The following is a 19913-nucleotide window of genomic DNA, read 5'->3' as shown; positions in this document are numbered from 1 at the left end:
TTAGCACAGTAAAGAACCCACTACGCTTGTTATCGAAGATTGTGACAGATGGAAATGGACTCCTAGTAATGCGCCCTAGTAAATGCATGCCTTCTTATGTTGTGATTGGACACGCCTTTTTTAGCGGATGTGATCTTGAATGGCGTGGATCCCAACAAGTTTAACAGACAAAAGGAAAGACACAAAAGAATTACATCATCTGTTTGTCAGCAGTGACTTGCAAATTTATAGGTCACCAAGCAGATGTTGGGAGTGGACAAATTCGGATTTGTTGATTCCAAAGTTCCATGTTGCTTATATCATTTAGTGTTGGTAACAGTTTGCAGTGTTAAACGTACGTATCTTTTTTGCTGCCTCAATGGAAGCTATAGTATAATTAATTCACCACAGTTAGGTTTTCTGAGACATGTATTGGAAAAAGGGTGCAAGGGTAATCTCAAAGCAGGTATTAGGATACATGTCTGTTTGTTTGATAATTGATTTAACTGACATATTAATTTCATTTAAAAGACAGCAAAACACACACACACACACACACACACGAAATAAAAATAGTTCTGTATTCATGAAATTTGTTCTGGTCGAAGCAGAAAATAGCAGGAAAGGGGTGATACAATAGATGATATATAGAACAATGACAATACAACGTGTGATTCATAAATTCCTGAGTAGAGTACAATCATTATGGAAAGTCGTGACATCCTGTGGGACCTATTCACTGACGTCGTTTTGTGTACTGATCTCTTGGCTATGCGAGGCTATCGTTCTTGTGAATCACTAAATAACTGGGCTGGATAGGTCATATAATGTTCACGTTTATCCTAAAAAAGGACAGAACAGTCACTAAAGCACGCGGCACTAATCAAGTCTAATGATAAATTTATCAGACGTTTAACGTTACATTGTCCATACTCAATAGGTGGAAGGTTCGATTTTAACTGAATTGTAAAATAGGTGCATCCAACATTCGATCATATAATCATGTATCGTTAAATGAATAGCTTCGAAAGAGAATCCGTTTAAAGTACACGCATTTGAAAAGGGAAGAAGTTTTAAAACACCTGCCACACAAATTATACAGCCATCATCCCTACCATGTAAGAATGGAATATTCCACTGAACTTTGACCCATAAATAAGCTTACAAGTCCAAAGTTCGTGAATCCGTTTGAAAATCTTTTGATTTGGACACTTTGGCTTGGTAGTTAGGTATTTTACGATTTCTAGTTGAACATAACGTTCTATATAACCTCTGGATGCTGTATGTTTCCCCGTTGGGCCGTTACCGTTCTCGTAGCGCTGAGAACTCTGACTGTTCCACGGCGGTGGGGAGGGACCATGGCGGCCGAGCGGGCGATGTCCTCCGCCCAGCCCCCCACCACGGCCTCGCTACCTTGCCGTAGACTGGGGGTAGTCCAAGGCTTTCCTGCCTGGCAGAACGAAGTGATCTTCTGTGGGAACAGAGAGGCACAGGACCATGTTGTCTTCTTCCCAGGAGATGTACAGGTAAGGTAACGTTATGAGGTTGTCAACACGGTCGCTATGGCATGGGGGAGGGGGGCTTGGTAGCTAACTACACAATCTTATGGTAGTGTTGGGTTCAAGGTCTACCTTGTAGTATATGCACGTTTGCGGTTCCAAGTACGCATGTGCAGCGACAGGAATTGTGGGTAAGATGTCAAAGGTGAAGGCCCCTAACTTGTAAACAGTCCTTGTCTGGACCATTGTCTCGATTTGCATAAGAATGTCCAGACGTGTTTTGTTTATACGATACGATACGATGGTTTATTGCGCAACAATTGCATCAGTAACAATGTATGGCAATGTATATACAACAAAAGGTATGGTCTAATACTACACATATATGGTATATTGCAACAATTTCGGCTAATACAGTACTAGTGGAATCTACGGTGGGTATTAAAGGGAACTATAGCATACATCAGGTTGGGTGTTTCTATACTACTGTTAGCGACATAATATTTGTCAAAAGTTATTTGGGAATGGTACAGTTTCTTTTTTGCATGGCGTGATAAATGTATTGACCTATGTACATAGATATAGAGTCATGACATGATAAGAGTACATTGAAGGTGTCATCACTTGTGTGTGGTAGAGATACATTTAACTTACATGTGATTGATTTCATTAACTTTTGTCTTTCTTCATTGTATGTTGGACAGTATATCTCAGGGGGCTTTCATCTTTGATATATTACCCACATTTTCTGTTACTGTTCTTGCGTTGAACATTGAACATGCTCATTGAATCCTAGGAAGAGAAAAGTCATTTCTAAAACTTAAAAGAATGTTCACAAAGACAGAACAACAGCAGGAAAAATTTCTACATTTTCATATTGAAATGTGACCCAGTCTAAGAATTTATTTGCTCAAAGCTCCTGATTAAATCTTGTTATTCAGGCATATTTAGATAAGATTTGGGAACTTAACTTGTGAGAATTTTTACCACTTTGCAGCCTATGGTCATTACCTATCGCATCTGTATGTTTTCAAACTTCATATTCTTTTATTTTGACACTCTTAGGACTATATTGAAAATATGGAGGCACACCGCGACAACAAGAACTGGAAACAGTGGAACCTGGAAGCCGTGGCTGAACTCCTCTCTCGCCGCTTCCCTCGTTCCTTCATTTGGGTCATCAAGCCTTCCCACATGCACCTCAAGACATTCAGCTGCTACAACTTCCTGGTCTGCAACACAATGGGCACTCCCGAATATGGCGATGAACCCAGATATCCCAATGCCTTGCTTTACCTGAGACTCCTGCTCAACAACGCCGCACGGCAGGTTTCAAGTGAACTGCAGCAGCAAGTTGAAGGTCAGGACTCCTGTCCTGCTGATCAAAATAGCTGCCAAGATGAAAGATTGCTAAGCCTTCCAATCACATTTGTTGGCTTTAGCAAAGGCTGCATTGTTCTGAACGAGATACTCTTCGAGTTGCAAGAAGCGAAGCCAATACCGGAGCTACAGGAGTTTTTGGCGAGGGTTAAGACGATGTACTGGCTTGATGGCGGACACCAGGGTGGTTCTAACACCTGGGTGACCAATGAGGCCACCTTGAGGAATTTTGCAGAACTGCAGGTGGATGTACATGTGCATGTTACCCCCTACCAGGTGAATGACGCTATGCGGGCGTGGATCGGAAAAGAGGAGAGACTGTTTGTGAAAAGGTTGAAGAAAGTCGGCGTGAACGTCACAGAAACTCGTCACTTCGAGAATGAGCCAAGGTCCTTAGAAAACCATTTCAAAGTCTTGACAGCATTCTAATGAATGATTTCTCTTTAAGACTTGTAGCTAAGATTTGCTAAATTGACACAACTACAGAAAGTAAATGTATTACCTTCATTATTTGTGAAAGATCTATGCAAAACAAGCAAAACAGTAACATGCTGAATGTGATTCCCAATATGAATGCTAGTATCATGTGAATAGGTATTGCCATATGGTAAACAGAATGCATATTATATGCGTATGGTGAGTTTTAAAATGGTGAATTTTAAATACATCCTCAATGTATCCTTTATCAAGATTCTTCCATTATGCAATATAGGGGTGAGGGAAAATGGCAAGCCCGGAAAAATCGGACAGAGATGTAAAAAGAATAATCAAACTGTATAGTTAACCTAAAGAATGGTTGTAAGAATTGCATTGTCAATGGCTCTTCCCCATGAATTAATACTATCATCTGGCTTAAGACTGTTAGGCTACCATACTTACCCATTGGTTCAAAACTTTGTAATCTAAGTACATGTATTATCAATGATTCTGTTATGCATACGTTGACATATGCAGTAGACCTTATACATGTATTTCAACAGATCTAGCATCTTTTATCATTCATGTGACTACACAAGTAGATTTTATCCTGGATACCCTGTTGTTCAAAAACATTTTATTCCTGTTAATGCTGTGGGAATTAAGTCATGGCTGTGTTGAAAAACGAGTGTCCTTTTTTGTCAAACAGCGATTAAAGGCAAAAGTATAAATACATAGAGAATTGGTCAAATGCTATAATAGTCGTAAGTGTAGTGGCAAGGATAAATACGATGGCAACTTTGGAACAGGGTTTTTATCCTATGTTTAGCAACAGTTACACTCTGTCATAATAAGGCGCACTACCTGTTATGCACTTCAAAGTTCAAACAAAGCATTCAAGTATGTTTTGGAGCAACATCTTAGTTCTGTACCAAGGAAAACTACAATGTTTCAAGCTGTTAACCTGGCACTTCCTGCCATCCGCACGCCACCAGCCCAGGTGCCGAGGTTATCACTTTTCTTGACAAGTCTTGAGACCCTCGGAGCGGAAGGACGACTGTCCATGACACATCACTCTGCACCATGTAAAGCCAGTACGTTTTCTGTTTACGTTTAATATTGCACGTGTTTCATTCATGGTAAGTACACTCACAAGTTTTCCCGGTTACAATCGTCGCACGATCACCGTACGATCTCGAACTGAGGACACTCAGCCTTGGACCACTCGTGCACATGTCGTGCACGTGCACATGTCGTGCACACGTAAAAAAATCATTTTACAGAAAAGGCTTGTCGGTTCTGTGATAGCGTCTACAACATAAAAATCATAACGACGGCCTATGACAAATGTCACATTAGATGATAACCAGTCGTTTCGCTAGATTATTAGTGGCGAAACGACGTACCATGTGGCGAAACGCACTGTAGCGAACTGACAATGTAGCGAAACGACCTATAACCATGGCAACATATCGCTGAACAAGTATCGATCTATCGGCTTATCAATCAACGCCATTCAGATTTTACGTCGGGTTTGTGAAACATAAACTAATCTTCCTATGTATTAGAATATGCCCACGAAATATTGACAGTTGTTGCGTACGGACTTGGCAACTTCGGACAATGTGAACTTGTTAACTTCTTTACCAACAAGATATCAAAGTTTCAGTGTTGACATGTAAGGACGAGCCACCGCCTTGTTTTCTTGTTTTCTTCCGTCTTGCCAAGAAATGCCCTCCCAGAGTTGCACGCAAGGAGCACCTGCACGTCAACGTCTCCCGGACATCTTCAAGTAAGAGGCTGGCTTCCTTCCACCGGGTCTTAAATATCAAGGTCGCATAACCCCTCCGGAGGGCCTCAGGACACGCAAAGACCAACGGAATCCACTGGTGACGCTTGGAAACAAGTTTTGACACATAAGGACACAGTTAGTAAATTTCATGGCTGACATCAGCGCGCTCTTTGATTTTCGTCTGACTTCAGGGGAAAAAAGATGTTGTCTTCTTCGGGAATGGTCAACCGTCAACATGACCAAAAAAAATACCAAAATGGACGAATAGGTAGCTTGATAATTGTACTTGTAGAAGTGACACTAGCGAGGCAGCTAGAACTGCAGTTGTAGAAGTGAAACCTCTTGAATACAGGAATGAATGCATTGTTGGGTGTGATGTCATATTTTGTCACTTCAATTCTTGTTAAAACGCTTATTGTTTTAAATTTGAAAATGTAGCCATCTTGTTTTTTCGCCCTATCTTATTATTTTCGTAGTCCGCAAATAATATCACACATAAAATTTACTTGCTGTGGCCTAATTTCCAAACAAGACACTTTCTTTACAGCTCTCACTCTCAGAAAGAGCTTTTCATGTCTTGAACAACTTAAGTATCCTCCAGAACATCACACACCCATACAAAATGATAAGCTCGTGGCAAGTGCCAGCAAATTGTTTCTTAAACTTTCTATTTGTTCCTCCGACTGCGTAGATAAGGACGCCTCAGAAGGTACAAGGGGAGCCCGCTGAGCTATTTTCTAGATATCAAATGAAATGGAGGGGCTATACAGTCAAAGGTTCCATCAAAAGGGCGATGTCCTCACGGGTTTACATTGCCACACGCGTGGTTAAACTACTACTACTAATACAGGTGCCAGGAAAAACGCCGCGGCGGCAAAGAATGCGTCCCTTCCGCCTGACAAGGCCGCTCCAAGTGGGGTACAGAACGCGCGACCGGGAGGTACGGTCTTATCACCGCAAAACATGCAGGAATCCGTCCCCAACGGTTTGGTTAGTTCCTTCGCGACATTTTCTAGAGAGTTCCTGACAAGGGAACGACGTGGCAAGGTGCCCAACTATGTCCAACAACAAGTGCTTCGATCGACTTCATCCAGGAAAATCAGTCTACCATCGCCTATAAAGGGGATGTCTTCCTTAAAAGACGGTATGTTTTCGCTAGTTTCTTCTGGCCTTTGCCGTACTTGAGACTAAGCTTATTGATAAAGATTAGGTAGAGTTTGCCATAACGTCTAGGAGATACCCTGCACAAGTATTAAAAGATAAGAGAAACGCAACATCAGTGATATTTGACTATCTCCACGAAGGATACACAGTAATCAAGTTGGTTGCTAGAAGATCTATTAGCAGAACCCAGATTTTAGAGTAGAAATGCGTCAAAAATTATTTCTGAGCTTTGCAGGAGAGGAAACTCCTGGAATTGGTCCACAGAAATTGGGCTGCTATGGCAACCCACCCATTTATTTTCCCCTCCTCTAGCTATTGATACAATAATGTTAGGACTTTATCTGGCAAATAGAAGGTAACATAACACTTATCAAACTGGCGAGTCTTTAAACATTGCTAACATGTTTCTGTTATCTGCAGCAAGGTTGATAGGTGTTAAAGAGCTGGAAAGGACAATTGAGGTAATATGATAACTAGATACACATGAACTATCTGTCACACCATGAATACACATCAAGTGTGTGCAAACATAGCCATCAAAATGGTACGAAATGGAGAACAGTGATTTTTTTTCTGTAAGATGTCCATCATCACTTTCCATTGATAGGAATGTACAGGTGCATACTGTCTGCTTAAGATTGTAGCACCTGACACCTGTACTTCTAGACTTGGGTAAATATCTTTATTCTGTTTGATTTTCCTCGTCTTCTTCTTACTTCTTTGATATTCCTTCTTAGCTGTTTTTGTATTCCTTCTTTGTAACTCGTCAGTTGTATGGCAAAGGCGATGGAATTAATATAATTCACAAATATAATTATAAGACACAGAGCTAACACAGTTGCCACAAACCATAACCGCACTCCTTTAGAACAAAGAATCTGTCAATTTTGTACAAACACAGTAGAAGATGAAGTTAAGTGCACTTCGTCGTATATCTTACTATATGTATGTATGTTAATTGTTGATATATCATATTAAGTTGTAGAAAGTAAAGATCCTCTCACTTTAGACATATAAATAGCACTGAAAAATCCATATTCCTCTTCCAGTTTGACAAACCGACTGTTGCTACTCTCCAAGCAGACGTTGCGTCGCGGAGATATAGTAGTAGTCGGAAAAATTACACTGGCCGACTACTACTATATCTCCGCGACCCAACCTCTGCTTAGGGAGTAGACTATTGCTAAACCAATACAATCCTACATTTTCATTATCAGTAAATTACCACGAAGCGAGAAGAAGACAAACTTCTATGGTCATTTTGCATGTATATTTTGACTTTCTTGTGACTTGTACTCGGGCTCAGGTGGGCAAAAAATGCACAACACCTTAAAATCATGATGTGTCTACACAGATCTATACTAGCATTTTTTTGTACTATTGAGTGTCGACACCTTTGACGCCATGAAGCAAAGTCTGACAGGGCAGTGATGGTTCTGTTATGTAGTTTCTGTAGACATTTTATTTCTTTTTTTTTTAGATGTATGTATGTGGTGTGCAAATATGGATCGTCGACCGTGAAACAAATGATGAATAAATGAATATCACATTTCTCCAACACATTCAAATGTGTCTCTGTGAATGTAAAAGTGATAAAGAAGAAAGGCATTCATGCCTTACCTTTTATGAAGCAACATATTTTTACACTAACTAACATGACAGTTCTTGTCCTTGTTCACGAGTGTAATCATCTGTTACGTCTGAAAAGTGGAAAATGGGAAGGACGTGCCTTTGATAGAATTGTCGAGGTAAAATAAGGTCGCAGGATGTTCATTAGTATAGAATAAGTCAGTGATGGGCCGTCCGAAATGTAACCATGCAAGCAGCATATTTTTTTTCAAATTTAAGATATACATTCAAATAAAAGTACACTGTGTTAAGGCGTACGTAGGTCATGATTAAATCATATTTTGCATTGGGATTCAACCAAATCAAAACTGTAGTCACAAAGGGAAATGATATATAATAGCATGGGCCGTAAAATGGATCCTTGAGGTACACCCACACCTATATTAGACCAATCAGAACATTATATATAACAACACGCTCCGTCCTACACTGCGATAGAGAGCTATTACATTTTCTTTAAAAAAGAAAAGAAAAATAACGGTAGTACCTATTGAAGAAGATGAGAGTTCTGACAATTATGAAATTTCGAAAAGTGTAGCTACGTTAGCTTCAGGAACGGGACATAAAAATAGAAATCGCTAGAAAAACGTTGGTGGTAAAGGCGCCGTTTTAGCAAGTTCACCAACAGTGTAGTTTTTCGAGCATTCCAATGTTGAAGTTCAACGTGAGGACAGGGCACGCTGCATCGAAGGCACACATGGCGAAGGTGTGGATATGTACACCATTTGGCATTGAAGAGGACCCTGAAGTTGTAATAGCGTGCAAAGAGAGACGATACAACATGAGTATTGTGAAACAAGACATGGAGCAAGGGCAAGGCAAACTCGTGCTTGTGGCATTCATCCAGTCTTGATTACAAGGATACGTATAAAAAGACGGTATCTTAGTTTGAGCCAACCAGTCTTGGAAGACGTTATCTTAAGAAAGACCAAAGCGTTGTTGTGCTTAACTCTGGCCATTGAGAAGATGGTGTCGGCATTTTTGTTGCTCCTTTTGAGCCTGCTATTCCTGGTGCCGAACTTTCACAGCCAAGCCATCCCCAGGAGTGAGAAACGGAGAATATCGGAGATCTACCGAAAGGAGGTTATCAAAGCTACCATCTTGGATAAGTTGGGGCTCAGCAGGTAAAGCCTTATATTCTTTACATACACACAAACATTTAATGATCTTATATTGCCGGCAAGTGTGTCGTATATCTTATGTCATCAGCTAACTACGAAGTAGTGACAAAATTCTGTATGTTCGTCTGTACATGAGAAGCATATATTTATAAGTAAATCATAACTTTCCTGTTTTTTCTTTGTGTCTAACTTGCCGCATTCAGCCCAAATGTGGCATGAATATGCATTGTCGTCTTTCTATTGAAGTGTGAAACAACGAAATAGCATATTTTAGACCTAGAGTTTGCAAACGTTGTTTAATTGTGTTTAAGAACAACAAAGCCGAAAAGCTGAACTCTAGCACGTGATGATTATCTTATCGATTTCGCTTAAGCTTACAACTTTCAAACAATAAATTCATTTTTTCTCAGTCGTTCTCTAAATTCCATTGCAAGTGCCTCGCACTACACGAAATCTGATCTTAACGCGCACGTAAAGCATTCGCAAAACGTGCGTAAAGCAGGCTTTTATGAAACTCCTGCAACCTTTACGCATGTGGTAAGGCATGCGTAAAGGTTGCATTTCGTGTAGTGTCAATATACTGGAAAGCACAATGGCATTATACTTACATATGCATTGTAACATAGCTTTCTTATAATATCATCTTACTGACACTTCATGATAACGTTAATAGTTGATTGACAGTAGTTGATTGATAGTGCGTCCCTTGACAGAAGACGCCCCATGCTACGTTAGTGCGGTTGTTATCACATTGGTTTCGCCTTCCCCGCGTAGATTCCGGCATGTTGTGGTATGCGGTACAGATAAGACATGTATTGTGTAACACAATACATGTCTTATCTGTACTCTATACATGCACAATCGAATCCAATATTCAATTACAACCACCTTGACACTGTTGACGTTTTCGAAACCTCCTAACTCCTTTACAGATTTCCCCCTCTTCTTTACTAAAATTTAAAAAAAAGAACGGTCCTAGTATGTTCGAATTCAATTCCGCTAAATTCAAGTCACGTGACAGAAGTGAGTGGGTAAGATAACCTGACGAAGTCCAAAGTGCCAGCAAAAATTTGAAAGAAAAAAGTGCGCATTGACTATTTTGTTGAACTTGAGACAGACGAAACATTTTACTATGTATACATACCGAGGGAACTTAAACTACACATGTTATTACAGTTTTCTTTCGCACAACCAGAACCTTCTTACGTTTCAATGTCTATCAGATATCTTCCTCAGATCTTCTGATTGGAGTTCGGCTTCTCGCTGCTATATGTAGGTGGCGCTTTTGAGGCGAGAACATAATCTCAAACGTGGCTAAGTTTGTGTCCCCTCTCGTCCCGGTTCCTTTATTTTGTCCAGGGAACCGGACCTGCTACACAGTCGGCCCCTGGTGGCGCGCAGCATGCCGCCGCCGCTGAGACGCCTGCGCCCGGGGAACGACCGACGAGCGCCACCCGTGCGGCCTGGACTCTTTACACAGGCAACCATGTACAAGATTATCGTCTTTCCTTCCACAGGTAAACTACATTTTTGGCGACGCCTCAGGGGCTAGCCTTAGAGTATAGTATGCGTAAGATTGGCAAAAATTCCCAGAATTCTGCAGGAACTTCTGGAATTTTTCCACGCTTGCGTAGTTGCAACATGCCGGGCTGAACCATTCCCATGGGTAATATATCCAGTCGCAGGGCACATACCTTTACAACGTGTGCACAGCTGTGCTTTCCGTACGCGCAACAATATTCAATTAATCGCCGTGTAAAATAGTGACCTAGAAGACCTAGGATTTCAAACTTACCACAATTGTATGTAGTTTGGTGGCCGTAGCAAAGTTAATATCTTAAGCCTGGCATCCAAACCTATATTTATAGCTGCCGAGTCTCATTCGTCCTCTTTGCAAGTATACAATCAATCTTTGAGCAGATGAATGGTTTTGGTGTCTTTGCGGCTTACACTCGTTTTGTCTGCTAGGATTTCGAACTGTTTATTGGCGACGCCTCAGGTCGGGCCCATAGTTTTTTTGTACTATCGGCGTGCCCTGTTAGCTTACGTGTGTTGTATTTGACACTAGCAGACAATGATACCTAACCAGAAACAACAGCTACAGAATTTAGAAATTCAAATAAGGAGACAGTTACGAACATAGTTGCTACATTGCTAGCCCACTGATGCATAATATTTGTAAATGTCATCTATTTGTACAGACCAGATATCAAACAGCACAGACCATCTTCAGTTCAAGCTCCCCTCGACTGCTGGGAATCGTGTTATATCTGCCAGTCTTTCTGCTTATCACGGCCAGCCGAAGTGGCGAGAGCTGCCGAGGAAAAATGAAGACAAGGTTCGGAGGCACTCGCCAATCATCGAAAGCCTCAAGGATTATTCAAAGTAAGATTTACACACTTCAGAGACCGCCTCACTATCGAATCGTTTTTAATCGTTTTTTTTTAAACAAAGAGATCACAAGTGTCACGTGTCTCAAGTTAGTGTCTAGCGTAGTTGGTCATTCCTCCTGTAGAAGGCCAAACGTTCGTAAGCCCCATGTTTCTTGTGATTGGATCGAAAGTTTGAACTGAAAACAAAGAGATCACGAGTGTCACTGGCGGTGTCTGTGAAATCATGTGTCTAACGTAGTGGGTCATTCGTCCTAAGGAATACCAAATATTCGGTAGGCCCAATGTTTCTTGAGATTGGATCGAAACTTTCAACAGAAAACAAAGAGATCACGAGTTCTTGTCTTTCCCTGGTGTCCGTTAGGGTGCCCTCCTCCATGTTAGTACACCTGGAGCAGAGAGCCATATTTGGCAATGCTGGGGAGGAGAAAGTCATCCGGGTCGGGTCCAAGTGGGTCGACTTCCGGTTGCCGGGCTGGGCGGAGTTTGACGTCACAGAGGTATGCCTAGACGTTCTGACTATGTCCCATCACAGGGTTTTAACGCCCTAGCTTTTTAACTGCTCCGATGGCCACATCCAGTATACGCGATGGGTACTGATGATGATTAGGGTCCACAAAGCTTATGCTTTGGACCCATTTCCTAACCGGGGCCCGACCAAGCAGCTTTTATCATGGGTCCCCTAGCAGCTTGCTCCGGAACTTCAGGGCGATTTGACAAAATCTTATTTGATTTGTATTCGTAGCTACTACAGTATTTGAATTCATATATGCGTGTATGATAAACCATTTGGGCATGAACCTTCAGTATCACAGAAGCCAAACAACAGATACTTTGGAACTCAAGGCACTGTTGAGGTGTCTATGACTTCAAGTGACGTCAGATTGAACTGAAGACTGTAGTATCTTTCGAGTAGTACAGCCACGGTCAACGGTGATGATAATAATTCATTATTTTGACCGTGCTGCATACTGTCTGCAATGTAGGAGCCAAGATGTTTAAACTTTAAATAGCTCTCATTCATGAACCATTTCAGCTGACGAACTTCTGGCTGGGCAGCCCGGAGAGAAACGGCGGGTTCGATATCCGATGCCTCAGCTGTAAGAGACACATGAGAAACGCTCCTTTCTACACAGACCCAGACGACACTTCTGAGACAGCGGGAAACAGGCCCTTCATGGTTCTGACGATACAGGAGGTAAGAGAACAGGTATGACATCATAATCAGATAACATAATTACAGTCATAATCAAACGCCGCCAACACAGTGAAATGTTTTCGTCGTCAAGAAAATGACGTCATAAACAATCGACACAAAAGAGTTAAACATCTGCGTCCGTCGGTAGAATGACATTATAATCGGACGACTCCAACTACAACCTCCTTGCTCCAGTACATGTATACAGTGAATAGTCACCATCCGTCGAAAAAATGACGTCATAGTCAAACGACACAAAAGGGTAAAACGTCTCCGTCCAAATAAAGGCGTCACTATCAGACGACGCCACCAAGAAAAAAGTCTCCATTCAGACATTCTTCTAGAAATCGACGTCATAAGCAAACGACAGAACTAAAAAAAAAGTTTTCAACTGTTGGGAGTATGACGTCATAGTAAGACGAGTCCAAACAGTAAAACGTCTCCATCCATCCAGAGAACCACGTCATAATCAGACGACACCAACAAAGTGCCTGCCCGTCCAGAGAATGACATCATAATCTGAAGATGCCAACACGGAGAAACTGTCGAGAAAATGACGTCATAATCAAACGATTTTTCTTCCATTTTTGACTTGTTTCAGTTGGACGAAGATGAAGGCAGTGGTTTCTTGCATCAGCGGGAGCCACGGCGTCACAAACGTGACGTGTCGAACGATTGTAACGACGATGAAGACGACGAAAAAGACTTCATATCGTCACGGAATGAAACATCGCCATCGCCACGGAGTTGCTGTCGAAGATCTCTGGTGAGGCGCTAACTTATCAAGTAGAGAGAAATCAAGTAGAGAGAAATCAAGTAGAGAGAAAGTCAACCGATCGTTTAGCTAGCGCTAGATGGCTCATCTATCTGCATCTGTATACGAAGTGCAGTAACTGTACCAGTACATTACTTCAGGACTCGTCCATATGTGTTAGCCAGTAACCATAAACCACCAAATAAACCACCGAGTGAGCAAAGCGAATGCTAGAGCATTGAAAATATCATCGTAGACAGATCCTAACTTTTTTTGGATTACTCTATTCAAAGGGAATGGTCAAGAACTTATTTCTTCACCTTTTGACATATTACTGCAATTTTGTTTATACTGCCCCGTTGTTTTCAGGTTGTATCGTTCAAGGATATTGGTTGGGATGGATGGGTGATGGAACCGGCGGAGTTTGATGCCCACTACTGTCTGGGCCAGTGTGCGAGCTACAACCTGCCCTCCCCCCACGCCGCGATCATGGACCAGGTGGTTAGTCCCACTCACTTACCTAGGCGTTGTGCTCTGTGCTGTTTTGCATAGAGAAAACCTGTCCTGTTTTACACTAGGGTCATGGGCGCCGCCATTTTGATTTGTGACATCATTGGTGTGCCAAGTCAGAACAAGCAGCTGGCCCATTCCGGTTCAGTTCTGAAATACAGTTTTCCTTTACAGTTGGTAGAGTGGATGGATGTGTGTGTGTGATAGAACCGAGAGCGCTCATCAGTTTTGTGTAAATAAGCGGTGTGTTCTTTATCAAAGTTTTTCATAGACTAGTTTTTCAATAAGAGGAGCGAAACTTGGTACCCTTGTTCCTTGTAACACGTAATAAGTGTGCCTAGTATCGTTTATTTTCGACTATGGAAATTTGACCTACGAAAACCATTAATGAACACAAGTAACTTGGACCCTGACGAATTCAACTGTTTCTACTTAAACGTGCCTCACTCAATCCTTGCAGCAGAAAAATTGAATTTCTGAGATTTCTGTGACGAAAATAGATATGGAGATGTGTCATTGTACTTGTGAAATGTTAGCATCCTACAATGATCAATGCTATGACGTCATTTCGTACGTGTTGTTTGCAGTCCTGACCAATCAGAAAGCTTCCCGTGCTATGACGTCATGTCGTTTGTGTTATGTTGTTGCAGGTGTCTCCTGTGTACGAGATGAAGCCATGCTGTGTGCCAGTCCCGGGACAGATGCGGGACCTACTCATACGATACAGCTTTGATGGCGGGAAAACGATTTCCACACAGCACATACCAAACATCATCGTCAACACCTGTGGCTGCTTGTAGATGGAGTTAGCTCTACGGAGACTGAACCTTACAGTACCGAAGAAACCAAGCCTACAACGTTGGGCAATATCGGGACTAGCATCTTTGAACAGAGATATAATTTATTGGAAATGGTCAAGCAAAGTGGCTTTATGCAAGAAAAAATTATAGATGGCAATTGCACAACTTAATTGCAACAAAATTATAGCAACATTTGTTTGGCAGAATGTATGCAAACAACAAATATCCAAGCAGAAGTAGGAATCAGTTTTTGCATGTTCTTGCAATTTTCCCTCTAGATGGCGCACCTTTGCAACTGTAAATCCCAACATCTACTTGGAGATGCAAACGATGTTAACTGCATCTGTCATATACTAGTACTTCGTCTGACCCTTGCCTCTTCCCTCAATGAAAAGCAGCTTGCAGGCCGATTTGAGCTTTCATGAATAAACAAAGGTTAAAACAAACAAGATTAGGAAATGATCACAGCTAACAGAATATTAACAAATATTTAGCTATATAGGATATGTGAGATCATTTACAATCTAGTTTTCAATTTCCAATGTGTTTTGAGTAGAAGATGGATATGACATCATATGAACCAGTGATGACAGGAATGCTCGGCACTGGGGTGTGTTCCCACCTTCTGATGTTGTTTAGTCATGTGATACAACATCCCAGGGCGGGGCACATCCCAGGCTGCCATGGGAACAACCGAACAGCACGCCGGAATATCTTTGACAACCGAACGGCATGCTGGGATAAGCGACCATCTGCCCCATGACAGACCTTCAATGGATCAAAGTACCACTGTCAACCTGAAATTCTAATGAAGGTTCCATGTATGCCACACCAAATTTTCAATAAGAAAATTCGGTCCTCATATATATTCATATTATATAAATTTAGCAAATTATTAGGCCATTCATATCTTTAAGTCAACAGCACAGAGAAAATGTTAAGAAAAACATGTGAATCTTTTCCAAAACCTGTATTCATGCACCGCAGAAAATCGACTATGTAAGAGAATGTAATACATGCAGAATAGAAATATTCCTACGGCAGGCAGAAAGGGACATGTAGACAGATCAATAATTTGACGACTGGCCACAAAATTTGGTCTGAACAGTGTTCAATATACTCTGCAATGTGCTTGATCTGAAATGTATACCTTGCTCAGTTCTGATGGTGGAATTTATCGCTTTGCCTGGCAACCGTGTGCTAGAAATGTCTAGTTCAGTTAGTTGATACTCGGTATGTAGAAACCTTGAGCTTGCCTTAAAACGTCGTTTCAAACACATCGAAAAACCGGAATGTTGTGAAAATCTATTTTGCTTTGCCCACAAGCGTAGCTGAAAAGACGGGTAGGTTAGCCACAGCCAACAGAACTAGGTGGATGAACTCTCCATGTTCGAACACAGCTTCCACAAGAAGGGCCCAGGGTAAGGCTGAACCACTTCCTGGCCATCTTTACAACTTTTAGATTGAAACGAGAAATTCCCAGCCGGACGTGCTAGGTTGGTATCGACAGGAGAGCAAACACCACGCTCCTGTGGCGGGATTCGCGAAGGCACTTTGGTCTGAGACATGAAAACGCGGCCTAACGTGGAGGTAGGCTCCTTGTCTTGCGGTACCATCTTTTGCGTCCTTCATGTCGCAACAGGACCACTTGACTCAGAACAAGCGTCCGGCGCAACAGTCACGAGGAGTCAAGTACACAGTGCCAGGAGCCACCTTCACTCCGAGACGGGACGGCAAGTTGGCCGTCGTTTCGCGTTTCGTTTGGGGGCTCCCGAACGTCCCCTTCTAGCCAGGAGGATCCGACATGACTCCAGATCGCAGTGGTGAGGGAGGGAGAACAGTTGCTGCTTTTGCTCCAAATGTGACCTGCCTAGCTCTAACTGATCACTGCAGTCCCGGCTGAGTCTCTTGTGCGGAGAAACTCAGAGCTTTTCCCCATCCCAATTCTATTTACAGATACTGAACCACTTTTCTCGAAAACATTAAAAAATTTTCCACAAAAAAAACCTTAATGGTTGCATCTTAATTCAAGAAAAATGACAATTACATATAAACAAATCTAAAAAAATCCACTCTTCATTTATCTTATTCTTAATGTCTAAGTAATGCACATCTTGCGTAGAAAACTGTTATTTCGCAAAGCATTTCTTTTCTGATTATTCCAGCCAAAACGTCCAAAATCAGGGCCTCAAATTTGATTGACTGTTATCAGTGTGTCAATTTTGCCCCAAACTAATTTTACCATAACCCCTCCTCCCATACAAAACTGACATCCTCACAATGTACAAGCCAGGAAATTCAGGAATGCTCAGTAACTTTCCCCTTATTATTGCACCTGACTCTTGCCTTTTCTACAAGCTAAGGTAGCAGCATTTGTTGCAGGACTGCAGCGTTCCCTACATTGCACATTGGAGTCCACGTAAACGGCTCACGCCCCTCCTCTCGGTAACCAAGATGTAGTCATGCCGGTCATTCCTCCCGCCATCTACAGAGAGGGAACTCAAGAGAAAGCCAAATGTGAGTCAAATCCTTCCAGAAAAATCTTCAAAAGTTCCCAAAACGTTCTTCTCTAGATGGGTAGAAGGTCAACTTAAGGTAGGCGTATTTCAAAATCAGCCCCTTTGCATGCTCAAAGAAAGTTCAGACCAGTGCCGACAATTTTTTCAAAACGTGAGGAAAAACGGCCACTTAAAAATTTGGAAAGATACTAGCACTACAACATAGGTACATTTATACATTTTTAACGACTTTCCAAATCATTAGTGACCCATCTCAAGACAAACAAAGAACACAAGACAAACTTTAAATCAAGTACATTACACAAGACAAGAGAAGACGTTTGAGAGGTAAGAAAAAGAAATGTGTTACCGACCTAGACCACGGGAAGCAACGTCGGTGGCTACAAGGATAGGGGCCTTTCCGGACCGGAATTCTGTGAACAAGAGAGTTAAGGGATCACCTAAGAGAAAAATGCTCTTAAACTTATGATTTTACAGTGTTCATTGACCAAAAACTTACTCATTACTAATCATATCCAACATATAAAAAAAAGTTCTCTGGTAATATATTAAAAAAAAAGTTCTCTGGTCGATATATATACGCTTTGTTGTATGTAATGTAATCTTCAATGCAACTGACCAAAATGTTATCTTTTCTTTGCTATACTCTGTATTATTTTTCATTAAAAGTTTGCAAAGCAAGCTTATTTAATACTTACGGTTCAGCACCCAATCTCTCTCAGGCTGAGACTTGTCTCCGTGTATACACATTGCAGGCCAGCTGAAGAAGAAAAAATTTCAGTTAGTATAATATTTTCCGTCCCACTTGCACATACACCAATGACTTTGTAAGAAGTTAACATATGAACTTTTCAGGTCTAAAATCTAGTTGTTTTATCACAATACATTACCAAACAAATTATAAGGTAACAATCTTTCAAGTGACACTTATAAACTTAAACTAAATACTACCAAGTTGAGATGTTAGGTTTTTAATATGTTGCCCACAAAATTTGCCTTCTTGTAAGACTTAAGATACATACCCATCTCTGCGCATGCGGCGTGTCAAGTCGTCCACTCTGCGTTTGGTCTCTACGAAGATGATGGTCTTGTTCTCTTTCTCACCCATGATTTCCTCTAGCAGACGACTCAACCTGAAACAACAGACATAACTTTCTTAAAGGAGAAATGTCTTCAATTTATAAGTAAAGAGTCAGCTTTCTATTGTCGCTTACCAGACATTCATTGTACTGGAAAGTCCTTATAGTCCTTACCTGGTGTACATTGTTCAATATGCTCATTGAAAAGAGTTATGAAAATTTCCATGGTACAACTAGAGGGTAAATAGAGCGCCCGTCACAACCAGTAGAAGAGAAGCTTTTCGGTAAGAATGAGCTGAACTGGTTTTAGAACACTTTCATTTTATCTAAATCTTGACTTACTTGTGATCCTTCTCGTGTTCCTGAACAACATCCACGATCTGCAGGATGTTGTGGTTGGCGGAGAGCTGGAGAGCGCCGATGTTGATCTGTGTGTATTCCTTCAGGAACTCCTCGGCAAGCTGTCGGACCTCCTTAGGCCAGGTGGCACTGTACATCAGGGTCTGACGGTCAGGCTGTGGAAGGGATCAACAAAGTTATGTAAGATTTCTACCCCAAAATTGAAAATGTTCCAGAGAACAAAACACTCAAACCTTCATGTGAATGATATGTACAACCACTTATCAGCATATTGGCATCATTATTTTGCATTTCTGATGTTTGTGAATTGTGCGTAGTCAAGCAACACAAGGTTTGCTCAGTTTCTGAAACCATCTCAAAATAGACCTGACAGCTGTTAACAAAATAATGCACGCTGGGGTGGACTAAGATAAGCAATTCTAAAGGGTTTATCCACTTATCATGTAAAGAAATTGTAGGAAAACATACTTAGCTGTGCTGTTCCTAATATTACATAATGGGCCTTCAAACATGGGTAACCCTGAACATTCAACACTAGAATTTCTAAGAATATCTAAGAAACATCTATTTGCCTGCAAAAATTATAGCAGAAATGAAGATACAGTACTACAGTGTAAATTGTTTGGATGATCATTGCCAGTCCTTACCCTGATCTGTTCGATGATCTTCCTGATCTGGGGTTCGAAGCCCATGTCCAGCATGCGGTCAGCCTCGTCCAGAACCAGGTACGTGCAGCGGCGCATGTTCGTCTTCCCCGCTTCCAAGAAGTCGATCAGGCGGCCAGGAGTTGCGATGCAGACTTCTACACCTGAGGAACACAAAATCCAGACAGGGTTTCAGGGAAGGGTTTTAAGATTTGTTCTGCTTTTCTGGGCAAGTATCCTCCCCCGCTTAAGCATTTTCAGAGAATGTCAAAAAAGGATGAATCAATGATTTTTTTTGAGAAAGAAAGGAAAATGCCAAATTGTGCAAAAAATTTCGTTTTAAATTTCGTGCTTACACAATGCAATATTTCCTGTAATTTTACATGTGCAGTTACAGCTACTTAACTAACCGACAACTTAAAACGTATATCCAGTTATCTGCAGACAGCGTTACAGCCGGGTGCCACGGAAGACTGGTAATACTATAACGGCATCCTACTCACCCCTCTCAAGATCTCGAATCTGTGGTCCTTTAGGAGAACCACCGAACACACAAGTGTTTTTTATCCGGGAACTTCTGCCAAACTTAGAGGCCTCCTGTTGAACTTGTTGCGCTAATTCCCGGGTCGGCGTTAGAACCAAGCACTGGAAGAATTAAATAGGAAAGAAAACCCAAAC

General features: G+C 41.5%; 3 protein-coding genes across 6 annotated transcripts in view; 2 read left to right on the top strand and 1 right to left on the bottom strand.

The window, feature by feature from the left end:
* The first annotated feature begins 1072 nt into the window (after window positions 1-1072).
* Window positions 1073-3999, top strand: LOC118424162 (UPF0565 protein C2orf69 homolog). Its single transcript, XM_035832694.1, has 2 exons — window positions 1073-1505; window positions 2544-3999. Exons 1-2 carry the CDS (start codon window positions 1263-1265, stop codon window positions 3285-3287), a joined length of 987 nt encoding a protein of 328 aa, XP_035688587.1. The 5' UTR covers window positions 1073-1262; the 3' UTR covers window positions 3288-3999.
* Window positions 4000-6102: 2103 nt separating this feature from the next.
* LOC118424706 (protein DVR-1 homolog) lies at window positions 6103-15079 on the top strand. The gene is made up of 9 exons (XM_035833388.1): window positions 6103-6211; window positions 8889-8984; window positions 10341-10498; window positions 11183-11366; window positions 11736-11871; window positions 12408-12581; window positions 13171-13335; window positions 13693-13824; window positions 14484-15079. The coding sequence occupies exons 3-9, from the start codon at window positions 10384-10386 to the stop codon at window positions 14631-14633; spliced, it is 1056 nt and encodes a 351-aa protein (XP_035689281.1). The 5' UTR covers window positions 6103-6211; window positions 8889-8984; window positions 10341-10383; the 3' UTR covers window positions 14634-15079.
* A 1616-nt stretch (window positions 15080-16695) lies between these two features.
* Window positions 16696-19913, bottom strand: part of LOC118423854 (probable ATP-dependent RNA helicase DDX17) — a 6545-nt gene continuing 3327 nt past the window's right edge. For 3 of the 4 annotated variants that reach the window (XM_035832142.1, XM_035832144.1, XM_035832145.1), the window contains exons 6-12: window positions 19739-19880; window positions 19239-19399; window positions 18574-18746; window positions 18175-18285; window positions 17851-17912; window positions 17506-17565; window positions 16696-17118 (exon numbers count right to left, since the gene is read on the bottom strand). In XM_035832142.1, coding sequence (XP_035688035.1) covers window positions 17030-17118; window positions 17506-17565; window positions 17851-17912; window positions 18175-18285; window positions 18574-18746; window positions 19239-19399; window positions 19739-19880 — 798 coding nt within the window. In that variant the 3' untranslated portion in view covers window positions 16696-17029. Of the gene's footprint in view, window positions 17133-17505; window positions 17566-17850; window positions 17913-18174; window positions 18286-18573; window positions 18747-19238; window positions 19400-19738; window positions 19881-19913 lie in introns of all 4 variants that reach the window. The other variant, XM_035832143.1, reaches the window with a different exon arrangement.

Source organism: Branchiostoma floridae, chromosome 10 (assembly GCF_000003815.2).
Source record: "Branchiostoma floridae strain S238N-H82 chromosome 10, Bfl_VNyyK, whole genome shotgun sequence".
In the NCBI taxonomy this organism is placed as follows: Eukaryota; Metazoa; Chordata; class Leptocardii; order Amphioxiformes; family Branchiostomatidae; genus Branchiostoma; species Branchiostoma floridae.
The sequence above is the reverse complement of the archived record's forward strand: the minus strand, read 5'-3'. Positions and strand labels throughout refer to the sequence as shown.